This window comes from Prionailurus bengalensis, chromosome A2 (genome assembly GCF_016509475.1).
Source record: "Prionailurus bengalensis isolate Pbe53 chromosome A2, Fcat_Pben_1.1_paternal_pri, whole genome shotgun sequence".
NCBI classification, from domain to species: Eukaryota; Metazoa; Chordata; class Mammalia; order Carnivora; family Felidae; genus Prionailurus; species Prionailurus bengalensis.
The window spans coordinates 125,978,870-125,997,430 of NC_057348.1; the positions used below are offsets into that span (position 1 = coordinate 125,978,870).

The 18,561-nt window shown below is 47.2% G+C and overlaps 1 protein-coding gene across 1 annotated transcript in view; it reads left to right on the forward strand.

Moving 5' to 3' along the window:
• The first annotated feature begins 3,516 nt into the window (after nucleotides 1–3,516).
• EEPD1 (endonuclease/exonuclease/phosphatase family domain containing 1) overlaps nucleotides 3,517–18,561 on the forward strand; it is a 112,336-nt gene continuing 97,291 nt past the window's right edge. Inside the window, exons 1-2 of the mRNA XM_043589251.1 lie at nucleotides 3,517–4,024; nucleotides 4,490–5,557. Coding sequence (XP_043445186.1) covers nucleotides 4,680–5,557 — 878 coding nt within the window. The 5' untranslated portion in view covers nucleotides 3,517–4,024; nucleotides 4,490–4,679. The remainder of the gene's footprint in view (nucleotides 4,025–4,489; nucleotides 5,558–18,561) is intronic.

Sequence of the window (18,561 nt, forward strand, 5' to 3'; positions counted from 1 at the left end):
CGGGACGTGGCACTCAGAGAGGATGATGTGACCCTTGCTCTTTGACATACTCAGGTAACACAGGTGTCAGCCAGGTCCTCACTTCCTGTCCTTCTGACAGGCAAATGACACTGGCTCAAACTTCCATTCTTTGTGGAGCAGGACCTCTCTCCCCACCAGCCAAGCTGCCAGTCTCAGTAGGGATTCTTGAAAGTCAGACATGTCACCGGGTCACTCAGGCTGTGAGTTTTGCTTGCAATGAATCCTGGATCTTTCATCTGGCAGCTTGCCACTGGCCCCTTCTCACTATCCCATATCTCTCCAGAGAGACTCAGCTTCTCTACCTTATGTCCCTGATAGCACTCATTCGAGGCCATTACATTTCTTATTAAAGATTCTGGGTGTGGGGGCCCCTGGTTGGCTCAGTCAGTAGAGCGTATGACTCTTGACCTCAGGGTCATGAGTTCAAGCCCTATGTTGGGAGTAGAGCCTACTTAAAAAAAAAAAAAAGATTCAGAGTATAAGTGTGGGGGTTACATCAGAGAATAGCACATTGGATAAAATAGACTGTCAGACATGATTAGTCTTTTTTTAAGTTTGTTTATTTATTTATTTATTTATTTATTTATTTATTTATTTATTTAGAGAGACAGCACACGCATGAGCAGGGGAGGGGCAGGGAGAGAGGGAGAGAGAGAGAAGGAATCCCAGGCAGGCTCTGTAGTGTGAGATCACGGCCTGAGCTGGATGCTTAACTGACTGAGCCACCCAGATGCCCTGAGACATTATTAGTCTTAAAGCCTTCAGGTGTCCCCTCTCCTGGGGCCCCGTCTTTAACTGGGATTGTTCACTGGTCTTCTCTTCTGTTGGCTCCAGACTCAACTCCTTCCTGGGTCCCTTTGTTCCCCTTCACCTCCCTCCTCATCACCCTGGCTCACCTACTCCTTCTCCCAAAATAGTCCCATCTTCTTCTTCCTCTTATTTTCCATCTTCTCCTCCTCTTCCTCCTCCTCTTTCTTCTTCTAGTTCAAGCAGCATTTCTTTTTATCTTTTGAGGATTTTTTTCAGTTTTATCAAGGTGTAATTGAAGTACATTAAACATCACAAAAAGTGTGTGAGTCTCTGTTTTGACATACATACACCCATGAAACCATGACCTCTCAAACATTTCCATCATTCCAACGGTTTCCTTGTGCTCTTTGGCCAGTTTCATCCACTCCTCCATGCATCACAACCCCAAGCAACTGTTGAGCTGCTTTCTTGGTATATAGATTAACTTGTATTTTCTAGAGTTTAGTATAAATGGAATCAAGCATCATATTCTCTCACTTTTTTGCCAGGCTTCTTTCATTCGGTGTGATGATTTCAAGATTCTTCAATCTTGTGTGTATTAATAGTTTGTCTTTATGGCTGAGTAGTATTCCATTGTATGGATATACCACTATTTGTTTATCCATTCACCTACTGGTGGATTTGGGGCTATAACAAACTCCTAGAACATTCACTACACATCTTTGGGTTTCATGCTCTCATTTCTCTTTGGTAAATACCTAAGTGGAGTGGTTTGGTCATCCGGTAGATGAGTGTTGAACTTTTTAGGAAACTGCCTAACTGATTTCCAAAGTGGTTACACTGCCTTGCATTCCCACCATCAGTATCTGAGAGTTTCAGTTGCTCCATACCTCACCAACATGTGGTGTGCCGGTCACTTTCAATTTAGTCATGTTATTTTGGTTTTGTTAGTTTGTTTCAACACCCAGGGGTTTAGCTACCTCTTGGCTTCATTTCTACTAAGGGGGAGCATATGCTTCGATTTACAGAGAATAAAACCAGGTTATGCCTCTTGTGCCAGTAAAGTTGGCAGTGCCCCTCTTACCCTCCCATGTGTCCTGGTTTGTATTATAAAATATGTAGTTTCTCTGCTTCTAATCCCACTGGCCGTGCCCCCAGGCTCTTCGAGGCATTCTGCTCAACAAAGACTTTTCCTTCCTCTACAAGGGATTTTCCTGCTTTTCTTGAACATGTTTTTCCTTATCACAACAGGATTTCAGGAGGAAAGGAATGGCATAATGTAGTTTAGTACTGGGGTTGGGGAGTAGGGTGGCAAGTGAAGGGGATAGAGGGAGGGAGTCAGATTAGGTCCTGATGACATCATTTGAGCTGGATGCAGCCATTCTTGACATAAGCTCTCTTCCTTAGTTTTAGCACATAAGAACCTGGAAATCCCTCCCTCCCTTCTTTTCGTCTAAGCTAGTGTGACTGGGATTTCTGTCACTTGCAATTAAGTCCTGACCCGTATACACAGTAGGGGAATGTGCCTCAGAAAGGCAATAGCATTTTGCCAAGCCCTGGCTGCCTCTTACTTCACATCTGAAGTACTTTGTGCCTTCCCTGAGAGTTACTGTTTTTGCTGACCTAGCCCTGGGAAATTTAAAGCAGGAACATTGGTCACAATGGTTGGGACGAAACTTCAGAGCACACCAAATGCCCAGGGTCAAAGTATTCAAAACCATCACCACATGGTTTGTTTAATCAAATACTCTAGCTCCATGTATCTGCTGTACTTCAGCAGGTTCTTTAATCGTTAACTGAGTTGTCATTTAGTGGTTATGATCCAAGGACTGTTCTGAATTTTGGTAAGCAATCTTCATTTCCAAGCAGCATTTCCTTTCTCTTTAATGACTAGATTTAATACTTATAGAAACATATCGATATATACTCAGAGCGCTATACGTGCCAAAGAGCAACCCTATTAAGTGTTGTGTGCGAACATATCTCTGAATAATCGGTGGTGCGTGACCTCTCCTAGCAGCAGGAGTTACTAGCATTGTTTGAAGACATCTCTGTGATCGCAGCGCAAAGGCAATACTCCAGTGAAAGAAAAGAGGAGGCCAGAAGTGGGGGGCAGAAGTAAAAAAGATCCCATTCAGTCCCCTCTGGGAACGTTCTCAGACTTGACCGCAGAGCTGAGCGAGACCCTTGACACGCAGGGGTGCCCCCCCCCCCTCCACAACTTGGAGTGCCGGGACCTTAAGCCACGCCCCAAAGATGATCTAAACTCAGACTGGTGGCCTGGTAGTATTTGCGCCCATGGGCGCCTTCTCTTCTTTCGGGCTCCTCCTGCGGAAAAGCAGCTCGGCAGGTCTCGCCTCGGTCAAGACCAAACACTCCACCTCACACATATAGCCTTAAGTCTTTGGTAGTATCTCCACTCAGGAGCTGCAGGCCCCAGGGCAAGCTCCTCTGGACCCGACACTGCAGCAGCGATATCGGCCCCGCCCATTCAGTCCCTAAATCCCGCCTCCGCGCCTCCGTGGCCCGCCCCCTTCGCCATGGCCCCGCCCCTGCGCTCCTGCATTCCATCTCCACGCCCACGCGCTCGGGGCCCTCCCCCCGCGCAGCAGGGCCCCGCCTCTCAGATTTGCCGGCCCCGCACTCCACCCTCTCGCGTTCTGGCCCCGCCCCCGCGCTCCGTGGCCCCGCCCCCCGCACTCCAGGGCCCCGCCCCAACGCTCTCTGGTTCCGCTCTCCCGGGCTCTGGTCTGGCGCTCGGCCCCGCCTCCACGTTCCCTCTGGAGTCCCCGGAGGAGTTGCCGCGCGGGGGGAGGCGTGGCCGTGGTGCCGGCGGAGGCGCGGGCCGAGCCGCCAGGACTTTGGCTTTGACACGGACGGCGAACTGGAGCCGTGGCTTTGGTACTCGGCACCGACGCGGTCCTGGCGGATCCCGCGTCCGAGTCGGGCGCAGGACTTTTTGCTTCCATCAACGCAACTGCGGCGACGCCGCAAGTCCTGGTGCAGCCTCGGCGGCCGGATTTCACCGCCGCTGCCGCCTCCGCGCAGCCCTGCAGCTCTTGCTGGCTCTGGGAGAGCGACTCTAAGAGTTTCTCCCGCAGAAAGAGCCGGGACGCGCGGCTCGAGGCGGCCCAGCCACTGACCCACACCTGCGCGGGCACCAGAACTGGAGGCAGGGGGCCCGCGCAGTCCCGGGTTGAGCTCAGGCTTCCGAGCCGCAGGTGGAAGGACGCCCCGGGGGAGCAGCGGAGAGGTGGGGCGCGGGGACTGGCGGCGGGTCTGGTGGGGGTCCGTAAACCCCTTCTTGGTGCCTATACTAGTGAGGACGGGATTCCCAAGTTGCAGGTGGTGCTGAATGTCCGGCGGCGGGGTGGGCGTGGGAGATACACCCTCTCTGCTGCCTGAGCCCTGGTAGGGGCGACCTAAGGGGGGATGGTGGTGAGAGGAGAGTAGAGGCAGGGATCAGAGGTGTGGACTGATGAGGATAGGTCTCTTTCCAAGAGAAGAAGCTCATAGCCTTTTTGGACCCGAATGTGATAAAAACCAGACCTCTTCAGAGGGAAATCCATACGGGCCAGCCTCGCTGTGTGTTCAGGGGTTCACGGACAGCCATTAGCCTGAGACTCCTGGTTAAGAACTCCTGCTCTAGGTAGGGAATGCTAATGCAAACTGATTAACTGATCCAATCGATTTGTGTGTTTATTAATTTGTTTTCCAGGTGGCCAAGTGAAAGGTACTTTTGGACACCCTGGGCATGGAGATTTAGTGTTTGTCTTTGGTAACCGTTTCATTCCCTGCATCGTGCACCTTCCCTCCTTCTGTGCCTGTAAGGTTTGTTGGGCTTCCTCCATAGCCAGAGAGTTCTTCTGCGGTGGTGAGGCCTCCCTGGGCCACTGACCCTGGCCGGCATGGGGAGCACCCTGGGCTGCCACCGCTCCATACCGCGGGACCCCTCGGATCTATCCCATAGCCGCAAGTTCAGCGCGGCCTGCAACTTCAGCAACATCCTGGTGAATCAGGAGCGGCTCAACATCAACACGGCCACAGAGGAGGAGCTGATGACCCTGCCTGGTGTGACGCGTGCGGTGGCACGCAGCATCGTGGAGTACCGCGAGTACATTGGTGGCTTCAAAAAGGTGGAGGACCTGGCGCTGGTCAGCGGCGTGGGTGCCACCAAACTGGAGCAGGTCAAGTTTGAGATCTGCGTGAGCAGCAAGGGCAGCTCCGCGCAGCACTCTCCCAGTTCCCTGCGGCGGGACCTGCTGGCTGAGCAGCAGCCTCACCACCTCGCCACCACTGTGCCCCTCACCCCACGGGTCAACATCAACACGGCCACCCCTGCTCAGCTCATGAGCATACGAGGCCTCACGGAGAAGATGGCTGTGAACATCGTGGACTACCGCCGCGAGCATGGGCCCTTCCGCAGCGTTGAGGACCTGGTGAGGATGGGCGGTATCAACGCCGCCTTCCTCGACAGGATCCGGCACCAGGTGTTCGCGGAGCGGTCCAGGCCCCCCTCTACCCACACCAATGGGGGCCTGACCTTCACCGCCAAGCCTCACCCCAGCCCAACCTCGCTGAGCCTGCAGAGTGAGGACCTGGACCTCCCGCCAGGGGGGCCCACCCAGATTATCTCCACTCGTCCTTCCGTGGAGGCCTTTGGAGGCACAAGGGATGGGCGGCCGGTGCTGAGGCTGGCCACCTGGAACTTGCAGGGCTGCTCAGTGGAGAAGGCCAACAACCCCGGGGTGCGAGAAGTGGTGTGCATGACACTCCTGGAAAACAGGTGAGGACAGGAACCATGGAGGGGGTGGGGTGTGAAGACAGTTCTTGCGTGGCCTCATCTGTACACGCAAATGAGTGGACTTTTGGGGGGTAGGGAGAGGGCAAGATTATTTAATCAGTGTTCTTGAGGCCCCAGCCAACATTGTCACCTGCAGCTGAGCTCTCTCTCCTGCTCCAGAATTTTCTGAATACAGCTACCTGGGCTTGTGGCCCATGTCTTAAACCTGGCGTATCTGAGATCAATTCATAATTTTGGGGTAAGTGGAGATTGTGTTGGTGTTATTGTTCTGGAAAATGTTGTTGGACTTAGAGGACTTCGTGGGGTTTACACCAGATCAGACACTCAGAACCTGGGAAGCGTTGCACAGTTTTGCATATGAGAAAGAGCTAGTTGGGATTTTTTAAAAAATGAGACACAAAGTCACTTTTGTTTCACCAAATATGCCTATTTGTGTGCACAAAATCCACTTAAAGGCCAGGTATTTGCAAACACATACACGCTATATATTCACCAAAATGCTGTGAATGAATCACTCCTCATTCTTTTTCCTTATTTAGCCTGAAGTTGGTGTTCAGGCCCACAACTGCAACCCCAAATGTATGTAACCTCTCCTGTCCCATAGCCAGGAAAGGTCAGGCTGACATGTGGTGACTGTTGGCCAGATTTTCCCATTTTGAACCACAGGAGAAGAGACTTGTAGGATGGGCTCTTATCGCAGCGTGTTTACATTATTCACAACACTGCTTTCTGTAGGAGCTTCCATTAACCCCCTGTAAAACAAAACAATATTATTGTAGCAGTAACTCCTGCTGTTAGTAAAACAGTGTGGTGTATAATGTAATCAGCTTGGGGAAGGAAAGAAATATCTTTAATGGTCTCTTCTTGGCCAGAAATCCTCTGGTCCTGGTGTTGAGGGATTACGCCCTGCCACCCACCAGACAGACATGTAGTGTGTCTGTGGCCACTAGCTACTTTCCTTTGCACTGGATTGTTGGTGAGCCTGACAGTTCAGTGGCAGCAGTTTAGTGATGCGAAGTGAGTTCTCAGCGGGCAATCACAGTGCATTGTGGCAGAGCATCAGGATAAATGAGTGAGGAGAAAACCAGGTCACACCGTTTCCCTGGCACTGTCCCCGTGGCACACTCTGATCACAGGACTGAGGGAGCACGCACCAGGTCAGAGAACTGGACCGGGAGAGCTCCCCAGCACTCTGCCTGCGCTGCTGTGTCCTCTGTTTTGCACTGTAACTCACTCCTTTTGCAAAATCATCTTGTTCACAGGTGAGAACTGAACTTGATGCTGGGTGATATTTATCAGGAATGGCTTGATAGTTGTTTCTCTTCATCCATAGCAACTTGGGTGCAAGTATGGGAAAGGGGAAGGGAGGGTAAAGGACGGATGGCTGTTTAATTCTTATCCTCAGTTTTCTTTTTTTTCTTTTCAAATTTTTTTTTTAACATTTATTCATTTTTGAGACAGAGAGAGACAGAGCATGAACGGGGGAAGGTCAGAGAGCGAGGGAGACACAGAATCTGTAACAGGCTCCAGGCTCTGAGCTGTCAGCACAGAGCCTGACGCGGGGCTCGAACTCACGGACCGCGAGATCATGACCTGAGCCGAAGTCGGACGCCCAACCGACTGAGCCACCCAGGCGCCCCTCCTCAGTTTTCTTAAGGCTCAATTTGGGGGGATGAATCAAGATCTGAAATTGCCCAGGGGGAGTGACAGATCGGGCAGCTCTTGTCCATTTACTGTGACAGTGGTTTTTAAAGTGTGCTGTCTGGACCAGCATCAGCGTCAGCTACTGACTCAGAAACTCTGGGTTTCTGTGTGTTCACGCATCCTCCTGGTGGTTCCGATGCTCACTGAAGTTTGAGTCCCATTGTACTATGTGCTGGGTGATCAGCTGCCCCCTGTTTTGGCTGTAAAGCACCACCTCCCCCTTACTGGCTTTTCTGACAAGGCCAGTGAATCCATGCAGAGCCTTCCAGGTATTATGTTTTCTTGGATCGTTCTGATCATCCCTATAGTTGTCCAACGTACGATGTTCTTTCTGGCCAGAGTTAAAGGGCTTATTCCGCTTTTAGAACAGGTGAATGTGAAGGCTAGAAAATGGGAGAGAGAGCAGGGAACAGCTGGCCTCAGAGAGTGCTCTGCTCTGCAGTGTGGACCTGGGTCAGCCAGGGAAAGAGCTAGCAAGTCGAATCCAGCATGGGGTTAGGGTTTGTTCTAGAAGGATGATGATTTGTTGAAGACATTTAATTGTTGTCCTCAAGTGAGAGTGCTAGAGCTTACCCAGACCTAGTAGGGTGTAGAAGTAGCCAGGGCAGTGACCTAGGTCCTCGTCACATATCTCACATTTGGCCCCCTGTGTTGTCCTGTGTCTTGGTTTCTTTTGCGTGTTCACAATGTGTTCGGAGCGTTCTCGGCACTCGTACCACCTTATTAGCATCTGGTAAACATATAGTAATGGGCTTAGGGCTTGATCCCCTGTAGAGCTGGAGTGGATCCCTTTGCCTGTGTGGCTGTCCTAGGGTACCAAAAGATGGCTGGCTGTTCCAGAGTGGCTCACATGTCCTCAGAACAGCAGTGCACATTCTCCAAGGGCTGTGTGTTCATCCTGATTCACAGAAATCTCTCACCATCCAATTGATGCCTTCATTAGCAAGAGGAAATACATTTAGTGTGGGCAAGAATGGATGCAGGAGATTTTCTAGGTGATTCTTATTTTCACACCTGTGTGTGTGTGTGTGTGTGTGTGTGTGTATGTATGTATATATGTGTATATATACGTATATATGTATACATACATATATATAACACAAGTATTCTGGCTATGTCTTTTTTTTTTAATTTTTTTTTCAACGTTTACTTATTTTTGGGACAGAGAGAAACAGAGCATGAACGGGGGAGGGGCAGAGAGAGAGGAAGACACAGAATCGGAAACAGGCTCCAGGCTCTGAGCCATCAGCCCAGAGCCTGACGCGGGGCTCGAACTCACGGACCGCGAGATCGTGACCTGGCTGAAGTCGGACGCTTAACCGACTGCGCCACCCAGGCGCCCCTCTGGCTATGTCTTCATAGTGTCTAACGCTTCCATATTCATTTCATTTCCCCATTAACCTTGGATGTAGGTAATGCTTGCTTTTAGCAATGATTCTCCATCTCTGTGTGAGGAAACTAAAACCAAAGAAGTTAAATGACTTGCCTCCATCCCATAGCTCATTAGTGACTTGGCTGGGACTAGGACCCAGACCTTCTGACTTCAGTCCCGTGCCCTTTGCAAGCGTGCTGTGTTTTGTAAGCAAGCCACGTTGATCCTACCTCTTGTTCAGGCATCCCGCCCTCTGCCCAATCAGGGGCACTTGCTGATTTGTGTGCTAGTCACATTTAAGAAAATAAGTCCATTGTAAGGGCATTTAAAAAACCCATGGCTCCACCTTTTTCGGTGTAAAATTGGTGAAATTCCTTAACATTTCCAAGCCTCAGTTTTTCCATCTGTTAAATGTAGCTAATGAAAGAAAAAAAAAAAAGAACCCTTGAAAAAACATAAGAAAAAAAATACTTCTTTTGCAAAGAGAATAACTAACTGGCTCTTCATTTCCTTTCTGTGGGTTTGTTTTAGCAGGTGTGTTTTCTTAGGCCAAAGGGTACCTGTGTGGGACCCTAAAGAGTTAGAGTCCCTTTTTGCCTTGAGATGCTACTGCTGGGTGGACAAGAATGTGTGAGTAATAAGAAACCGTGTTTTGCAGGAAACTGAGGTAGGACAGCTAGATAATCATCCAGTCACCAGTAGCCTTCAGGGACATCACCCTATGGCACAGAATAGATGGGTTTCATCAGATTCCTTTGCCAAATCTCAGTCTTGGGCAATGTTTTCCCTTGTTCAGTGTTTATGGAGCAAGGCAGAAAGAGGAACACTTCTGCTAAACATCCTTACAAAATCTGGTGGCAGCTCACATATGGAATGAAGATTAATTTTTAATTTTTGGTTTTTGCTGAGTAGTTGTCCTATTTTGAAAAGTCCCTTTGGTTTGTGAAAGTATAAGCCCTGGAGGCGCCGACTTTGGTAATCTCCAAAAAAAAATTAATAAATAAAGAGATTTAATATCCCACTGCACACTGGGGCGCCTGGGTGGCTCATGTGTTTGAGTGTTTGACTTCAGCTCAGGTCATGATCTCACGGTCTGGGGGTTTGAGCCCCACGTCAGGCTCTGGGCTGACAGCTAAGAGCCTGGAGCCTGCTTTGGATTCTGAGTCTCCCTCTGTCTCTTTGCCCCTCCCCCACTTGTGCACACATGCATGCTCTTTCTCTGTCTCTCTCTCTCTCTCTCTGTCAAAGAAGAAATAAACATTAAGAAAATATCCCACTTGCACATTCTCCCCATCAGAAAAGAACATGTCAAAGTCTTCGGCCTTATAATGGTCTCAGTCTGTTTTCTTGCTACATGTCTGTCTGTAGTATCCAAGCACAAGGTGAATTAGTGCCTGGCAACATGTACTGATTGTGAGAAATGGGATTTTAGTTGATCTGACTTGATTAGTAAGATCAATATAGACACAAGCCATCTTGTCATTTGATTCATTCATTGAAAAATACGTATTGAGTAGCTGCTGTGTACATGCATGTGCTAAATCCAGGAATCAGCCTGGCCTATTGTTTAACACAGTTAAGTAAATGTGAATCAGCTTGTACGGCTCAGCCTCAGAATAGTCTGAGAAACCCAGATTTTGGGGGAAAGTGACTGAATGTGATTGATTTCTGGTTATATTTTCCTGTATGAATAATGGGCTGATCCTGGGAGATTGAAGGGTGGGGAGATGCAGCCGGACATAACGCCTGGGGCAAAACGCCCAGCAGTCTTCTTGCAGTAGAAATTGGGAGAACTGTTTTGACTATGGAAACCGAGGCTCAGACAGATTAAATAGCGTCTGTGTGGCCTTCAGAAATGTTGATCGGAGTTAGGATTTGAAGCCAGGCGTTTGTCTGATTTTCGAGTGGGGAGTGTGAGTGTCTCTTCCCAAACACCATGTCCTTTCACTGACCCCTGGCACACCTGCTTTTTCCTCTCCGTCTTGGGTCTTAGGCTGGCCAGGCATCAGGGCTTCACCTAGACTCCTAGGACCATGTCAAGCCTCCCGAGGCCTCTGCTCCCTTCCTGTTTTTGTTCCTCTGAAGGACAGGGCTTATGGCCAGAGGTAGAGCAATCCGGAGGGCGTCAGGGCCTCTCCACCCAGCCCCTCAACTCTGAGTCTGTGACCTTGGCTCAACTCCAAGGTAGAGTTCCGGTTTTGTGAGCCAACGGGCTCTGGGTGGTTTCCAGAGGGAAAGGTGGTCAGTAACAAGACTGCTGTGTATTAATAAGAGAAGATAGTGTGAATGAAGGGAAATCCTGGTGTGTGCACCATGCAGACTTTATTTCACCCAAGGGGAAGATGTTAGTTTATCTTCCAAGAAAGATGGGCTCATTTGGGATCTGATTTTGGAGGCTTGATAGTATTGCTTCTCCCAAGGGATATTCATTCCTTTATTATCTGTTCATTCGGCAGATATTTTTTGAGCTCTTATAAGGGTACTGGGTTCTGTGTCCGACTCCTAATAACAAGACACGGTCCCTGCTCTCATGGAGCTTCCATGTAAGGTGGAGAAATGGACAAGTCAATGCATAATAGATAATTACAGATAGTGGTAAATGCTGAGGAGGATGGTGGCTGGTTGAAGAGAAGCCTGCTGAGGTGGATGGGGGACAAGGAAGGCCTCAGCTAAAGCTGATGGATGAGAAGGAGGCATAGGAAAAGTTGGGCGAAAGGGTACTCCCCTAGAGGAACCAGCAAGTGCAAAGGCCCTGAGCATGCTTGCTCCAGACAGAAACCAGAGTTCTGGGAGCGGTGGGTGGCTAGGGGTGCAGGGGGAGGCAGGGCCAGATGGGTGGGGCCTCCACAGCTCTTATTTTCCCAGGAGGAGGCCACAGAAGATTAGAAGCAGAGGTTGGCGACTTAACCTGTTACCAGCCTGTTCTAGCTGCTGGGGTTGGGGGAGGCACTTGGAGCAGGTCCTGGAAGGTGGGTAGTGGGTACAGATTGAGAAAGTTAGATTTCAGAAGAAAGGCTACAGAGGATAGTGAGTGCGAGAAGGGAGAGTGGGGTGGAGATGAGAGCATCCTTTAGTGGCAAAGACTGGAAAGCCTTGCGTGTATTCAAGATGTTGTGGGGATTAACCATGTGGATCCCTAGAAAACAGGCTCAGAGGTGAGGAATCCCGGGCTAGCTCACACACCTCTATGTTGTGTTGACATGATGCAACTTGCCGGCCTCACCCCTCCCCTCTATTCTTGCCTCACTCTGGACAGGTACACAGTGCTCCTTTTGGACAAGGCAGGTCTCAGTCCGTAGTGGATAGAGGAAGAGGTCTTGTGGTCTGTCCTCTGTTCAGACCAGGTGTCTAATGGGGCCACTTTCTTTTAACTATCAATTATACATGTAACAAGGGCATATTTGGCGGGTTTGGGGTAGCTATTTGTATTAAGAGACATTTAAATGAGTTTAATTCAATATTGATTGAGCACCTACTCCTTGTCTCTTCCCCAGTTGGGTTGGGGACACAGGGAGAGCCTACCCTGTCATCAAGCCTACCCTCACAGTCTTACAAGGGGATGCATTCACTGGCACTTACCAGGGTGCCACGTGCTAGAAGGGAGGAGGTGAAGCTTAATCACAGGGATCTGGTACCTGTCTGCTCAGCTCTGGAGGTATGTGAAGTCCTCAGTAGAGAGGAAAGATGAGGGGATAGAACCAAGGCAGGTGGTTGGGAGGGAGGGTGGTTGAGAGGAGGGTGGGATCTGAGGTGTAAGAGCGTCATGGCCCTCAGGGTGAAAGTCAGCAGCCCCCCCCCCCCCCCCCCCCCCGCAGTTCCTGACACTCAGGGGTCCAGGCTGGCTCACTGCCCAGGCTTATAATCTGAAATATTCAGGCGGGGAACACAGCAGGTTTCCATGAACGGTGCCTCACAGCAGAGAATCGTATTGAGGTATGTGTTATTTGCAGCGTGTTATTTTTATCTCAAAATTCCCCTACTTTACAAAAAGATTTTATCTCAGAATTCCTTAATAACGGTCTCTGCCAATAACAAAATGATGCGTTTCATTCAAATTTGATGTGCTCATCACAGACACCCGGTCTGAGTGCAGGGATGAACAGTTGAGTGGAAATTTCACACCAGTGACTGCCAGCATTGAAACATCCCACAGATGCCACAAAGATGCCCTGCTCTGCTTTCAGGCACGTGGTCCTCAACAAATACTTAGGAGGCTCGGAAGCTCCCTGACTGTTGCCTGTGACTGTACATAGGTGTGGTCTGGACAACAGCTCTTATTGTAATATTTGGATTGACAGCTGTCAAACAGCCGGATAGGAACCCTGGGGAGGTATGCTCAGAGTAGACGTTTCATTTTAAAGACAAGGCTTGAATTCTTTCACCAAACTCCTGGGTAGAGAAACCCTGGGTTTTCTTTACTGAGCACAGATCCCTGCCTGTGTTGCTTTGTCATTTGTTTCCAGCAGCCCTATTTCCTGGGAATTCTATTTTGGCTCAGCCATTACCTGATTAAGCTGTTAAGTTGGGCCTTCAATGGTTTTATCTAGAGGCCACCATAAACTCCCGAAACATAGTGGTTCAGCCAAGAGAATATTGTTGCCGCATTGAAGGCTGTGTGCATTTTGAGTGTGGTTTTATCACATTCCAGGGATCTGAATCCTGTTTGCTCACCCAGAAGTCAGTGAGTGAAATCTGTACTTTATCTTTCTCAGCCTGTGCTAAAAAACACAGTGCCTTTTCAAAAAAAATTTTTTATGTTTATTTATTTTTGAGAGAGAGAGCAAGTGAGCACGGAGAGGGGCAGAGAGATAGGGACACACGGAATCCGAAGCAGGCTTCAAGCTCTGAGCTCCAATGCAGGGCTCGAACTCGTGCACTGCAAGATCGTGACCTGAGTCGAAGTGGGACACTTAACTGACTGAGCCACCCAGGCGCCCTCACGATGTCTTTTAAAGCAGATCTCATCGGATGGATTGTTGTGGGTTGTTTTGTTTTGTTTTGTTTTTGGACTGTTGTTTTTAAAAATACTGATCCAATACTCTGTTAAAAAAATGTAACTTCAGAATATATTTTCACTAAGCAAATCTAGTCTGACTTAAAATTTTTTGCAGTATTCTTTTAATTAAGTGGCGAAAAAGTAAGCATTTTAGTGGCCTTGAAGTACCATGAGTGGCATTAGGCCGTGGACTCTTCTGCCAGTAGACCCAGGGCGCTGACCTTCTGTGCTTGGCGGGCAGCCTCTGCAATGTCAGGTTACTGTGTCACGTTACCGGTCAGTTCTTTGCAAAGTGGTTCCCCGTTGTTTTTAATTTGAAGACTCGTTGTTTTTTGTTTTTAAAAAACAGCAAAATACTGCATGTCCCTCCTATCACCCAGTGATGGCTGTACTTAGTGTCCATGTGGTAGTGGTCATTGTACCAAGAACAGAAACAATGATAACTAACGCTGACGACTCCTGGGACTGAGGTCACAAATGGGTATCATCACTACTCCTCTTGTACAGATATAGAGAGGTGATTCAGAGAAGCTGAGTGATTTTTTCCAAGATCGTACAGCTTTTAAGTGGTAGAGCTTGGATTATAACCCAAGAAATTAGACTCTAAAGTTTAATGATAAAAACGAGTCTGAGTTCACTAATACTTTTCCATGTACCTGTATTTCATTCATTGCCCTAGCCTGCCTGCCTGCATCCTAGACTAGACATTCTCCTTCACCAACTTGGTTTGAATTCCCTAGGTCATGATCTTTCATAAATATACTGATCTATAATGATACCTGTGTGTGTCTCTTATATTTGTTTCTTCAGAGTGGAGCAAGGATATTTGCAAAGCAATCTGAGTGCAGGAAACTGTATTTTTATGACTTTTCAGTCTTTAACAGTTGTCTTGCCCACACCTATTATGACAACAGTTTCTTTAAACGACTTGCTCTTATGCAAGCTTCCCAAGCATTTGTCTTAGTTTTCTTAGAAACCACTTCTCGTTCTGCTTACACCCCTGTGTCATCAGTTGATGTCACATTTTAGAAGACCACAGTAACACATACAGCTGACATAAACAAATTTGGGGATGGATACAGCTGACCCTGGGTAAACACATGATGCACAGTTGATCTAGCCAGGAGTACTCCATGTGCCATGGGCATCCGTCCCTTGGTATGTTTTCCAAAGGGACTAAGGATAGTCTGGTGGGTCCCCTCGAGTAGAAGTTGGTTAGGAGAATACTTGTGTTGTTTTAAAAAATACTGGTATCTGGGCACCTGGGCCCAAGTTATATTATTTATGTAGCCTAGAGACAATATTTGCACTGTATGTATATTGCAGATCTCTGGCAGTGACTACAGGTTGTTACTGACCCACTATTCTTTTCTCTAGAAGATGGACTCAAAAACTGTTACTAGTTATAAGGTCAAGGGCTCATCATCCCCAAATTCCCACACCCCCCAAAACTCTCTTGCAACTTTTAGAAATAAAAGAGGTGAAGAAGTAATGAGCTTTTTTTTTTTTTTTTCGACTTAAGACCTGTACTAGTCAGCATTTTCTTCTGTGACATAGATGGGCTGCTTATGAAATTCATGAATAACAGCAAGCTGGGAGGGATTTAAGCAAATGGACTGGACTAGATAAAGTATCTTATAAAGTAAAAAAAAAAAAAAAAAAAGTACCTTATAAAGTTAAATACATGTCCATACATGTGAACCTGTGTAAGAGACCGTTGTATTGCAGTACCCACGTGCTGACCTCAGTTAAATGCCAGGCAAGACTGTTTGGGGTTGACTTGTAATCTTCAATTATGTTACTATTAATGCTTCCAACATTTCTAATAAAAATGCAAGTAGTTGTTAGGTATCGTTAGAACTTCAACTTAGAAAGAGAAGTTGCTTCTGTCTTTTAAACTCTTGACTAAATTTAATTGAAGAGCTTCTGAGATCATGAGATGGTTGTTCAAAACGGCCATTCTCAACCGTTTATCAAATCTTTGAAAATCAGGCATTTCTTGTCACTGACCTACCAAAACAAGGTATAGCAATAAACTAGGTGATGGGAACTCCCCTCTACTTGCTAGATGGGGTACTGCCCAATTCACAGATAGATAGATCTTCAGGAAAAAAAGAGAAATAAACTGGATGGAGAGTGAGAGGTGATGACAAGATCACCCATAACCCCCGGTTTCAAATGCAATGTTTGCATTCATCAAAGCAGCTGCAGTGTTTTTATTGATTGGTTGTATAGGTAAAGGTTATCCATTTAAATGTATACATTTCTTCTAAATCACAATGATCTCTTCCAATCCTGAGGCTTTTTCCACAGAGAGGGAAAATGATCACCATTTCTGGCAAATGTGCCCTTCAATTCCGAGAAAAAGTGGTTGTTCCTATGGGTAAGATGTATATTGGTTTGCGAGGGCTGTCCTAACAAACTACCAAAGACTGGGTGGCCTAAACAACTGAAATTTACTTTCTCCCTATTTGGGAGGTTGTAAGTCCAAAATCAAGGTGTTGGCAGGTTTTTACTTACCCCCTGAGGTCTCTCTCTTTGGTTTGTAGATGACACCATCTTCTGACTGTGTCTCAAAGGGTCATCCCTCTGTACCTGTGTGTGTCCAAATTTCCTCTTCTTATAAGGATGCCAGCCATATTGGTTTGGGGCCACACTAATGGGCCTCTTTTATCTTAATTACTTCTTTAAAGACCCTGCTTCTAAATACAGTCACATTCTGAGGTGCTGGGCGTTAGCATTTCAACGTATGACTTGTGGAGACACAATTCAGCCTGTTACAACAAAATTTTGTAAGATATATTGCCCAGGGATTCCTTCTTGGCTATTTGTGAGGAACCCGCACCTCTGGGTTTTTCCTGGAGAGATGATGATTCAAGGTAGTTGTTTAACCATTTAAATGCTAGAGATCATTGTATTAGAGTTTCCCGATGACAGTCTGCTCTATTAGAGAGATGGCTTTCTTGCCAGCCACAATCAGCATGGATCAGCTCCTATGGGCTGTGATCTTTCTCTCTTTGCAACTTGCCAATGCTTGGTTTTCTCCTGAAACGTAGCAGTGACCTGAAACCCTTTACCCACCCTACCGAGGCAGCAGCTCCACTTTGCCGAGTTCCTGGCTTGCCCTTGGCCTGCGAGTTTACCCCTTAGAATGTAGCACCCTTTAGAATTGTTGAGGGAAGGTGAGATTCAGAGGGACCACCGTGAAGCCAACTCAAGTTCAGCTCTCCTTGGCTTGTGTTGTTAAGCGCTGCAGCTGTGGACTCCCCTGGCTCATGTTTCCCTCCAAAGTGGCCATTCTGTTGTAGTTGCCCGTGTGATGCCATCTGCACGCCTGGACTATATGAACAGCCTACTTTCAGCACAGTAACAATCAGGAATTTGTGGAAAGAAGAGACCACCCCTGACATTTATTGACCTATTTACTTTGCCCCAAGTGTGATTGCTAAGCCTTTTACCTTCACACCATCCCAGTGAGGTAGGTAGAGTGTCCCCATCTTACATATAAGGAAACGTATCTTAAGGAATTTAAGTAAACTTGCTTAAAGTCAGATGGTTGGTGAGCATGGAGCAGAAATTCAAAGCCAGGAAGAATTGCTCAGAGCCCAACGTCTTTCATATTCACAGGCAGAGAGTCCATAAACTTGGAGATTTCCTAGATTTTTTATATCTAGAAAGCATGAAGAGACAAGTTTAATCGGAGGGTACTCCCCGGAGTGGGTCCCAGCTGGTATTGAGGAAATCATCCCATTCTGTCATCTGGTGAAGTCAGGAATGTGGGACTTTGGCGTGCTGGATTTTTTTTTTTTAATGAGATGTAATTTACATGCCATACAATTTAGCCTTCTGAAGTGTACAATTCAGTGGCTTTTTGGTATATTCACAAAGTTGTTCAGCCCTTACCACTATACTAGAACATTTTCATCACCCCTGAAGAAAACTCCATATTAGTGATGCATTAGCAGTCATTCCCCTCCCTCCCTCAGCCTCTGGTAACCAGCCAGCTACTTTCCGTATCTTTGGATTTCCTATTCTGGATAGGTTATATAAATGGGATTATATAATATGTGGCCTTTTGTGTCTGGCTTCTTTTACTTATTAGCATGTTTCAAGGTTCATCCATGTTGTAGCATGTATATTTCTTTTTTTTAATGGCCGAATAATATTCCATTATGCGGATACACCACATTTTCTTTATCCAGTTGTAACTGATGGACAGTGGGTTGTTTCTGCCTTTTGGCCATTATGAATAATGCTGTGAATATTCATGTGCAAGTTTTCATGTGGGCCTGTGTTTTAATTTCCCTTGGGTATATATGTAGGAGTGGAGCTGCTGAGTCATGCGGTAATTCTATGTCTAACATTTTGAGGAACCGCTGGACTCTTTTCCAGAATGGCTGTACCATTTTATATTCCCCTCAGCAATATATGAGGTCTCCTATTTTGCCACATCCTCTCCAGTACTTGTTATTCTCTTTTTGGTCATAGCCATCATGGTGGGCATGAAGTAGTGTATCATTAGGGGTTTGAGTTGTATTTCCCTAATGACTAATGATGTTGAGCATCTTCTTGTGTGTTTATTGCCATTTGTAGATCTTCTTGGAGAAATGTCTGTGCAGATCTGGGTGGGATGTTTTCACACCTGTTTCCAAGCTGATAAAATACAAGATATTTTTATACTGACTCCCTTTTTATTCCGTATTCCCCCCCTCTTCTTTGCCCCTTAATCATGGGGTCATTATACTGGAACCTAAACTAGAATAATTCCTCTGTAATAGGAAAAAGTGCTTGCCATCCTACAGGAATAAATATCTCTCGCCCTATTCCTGCCCCCCCCCCCCCATCCTCCTGCTCAATCTGGGAAGGAACCTGGAGAATTTCACTTTGTGCTTCATTATTCTGGCTGGAGCAGTC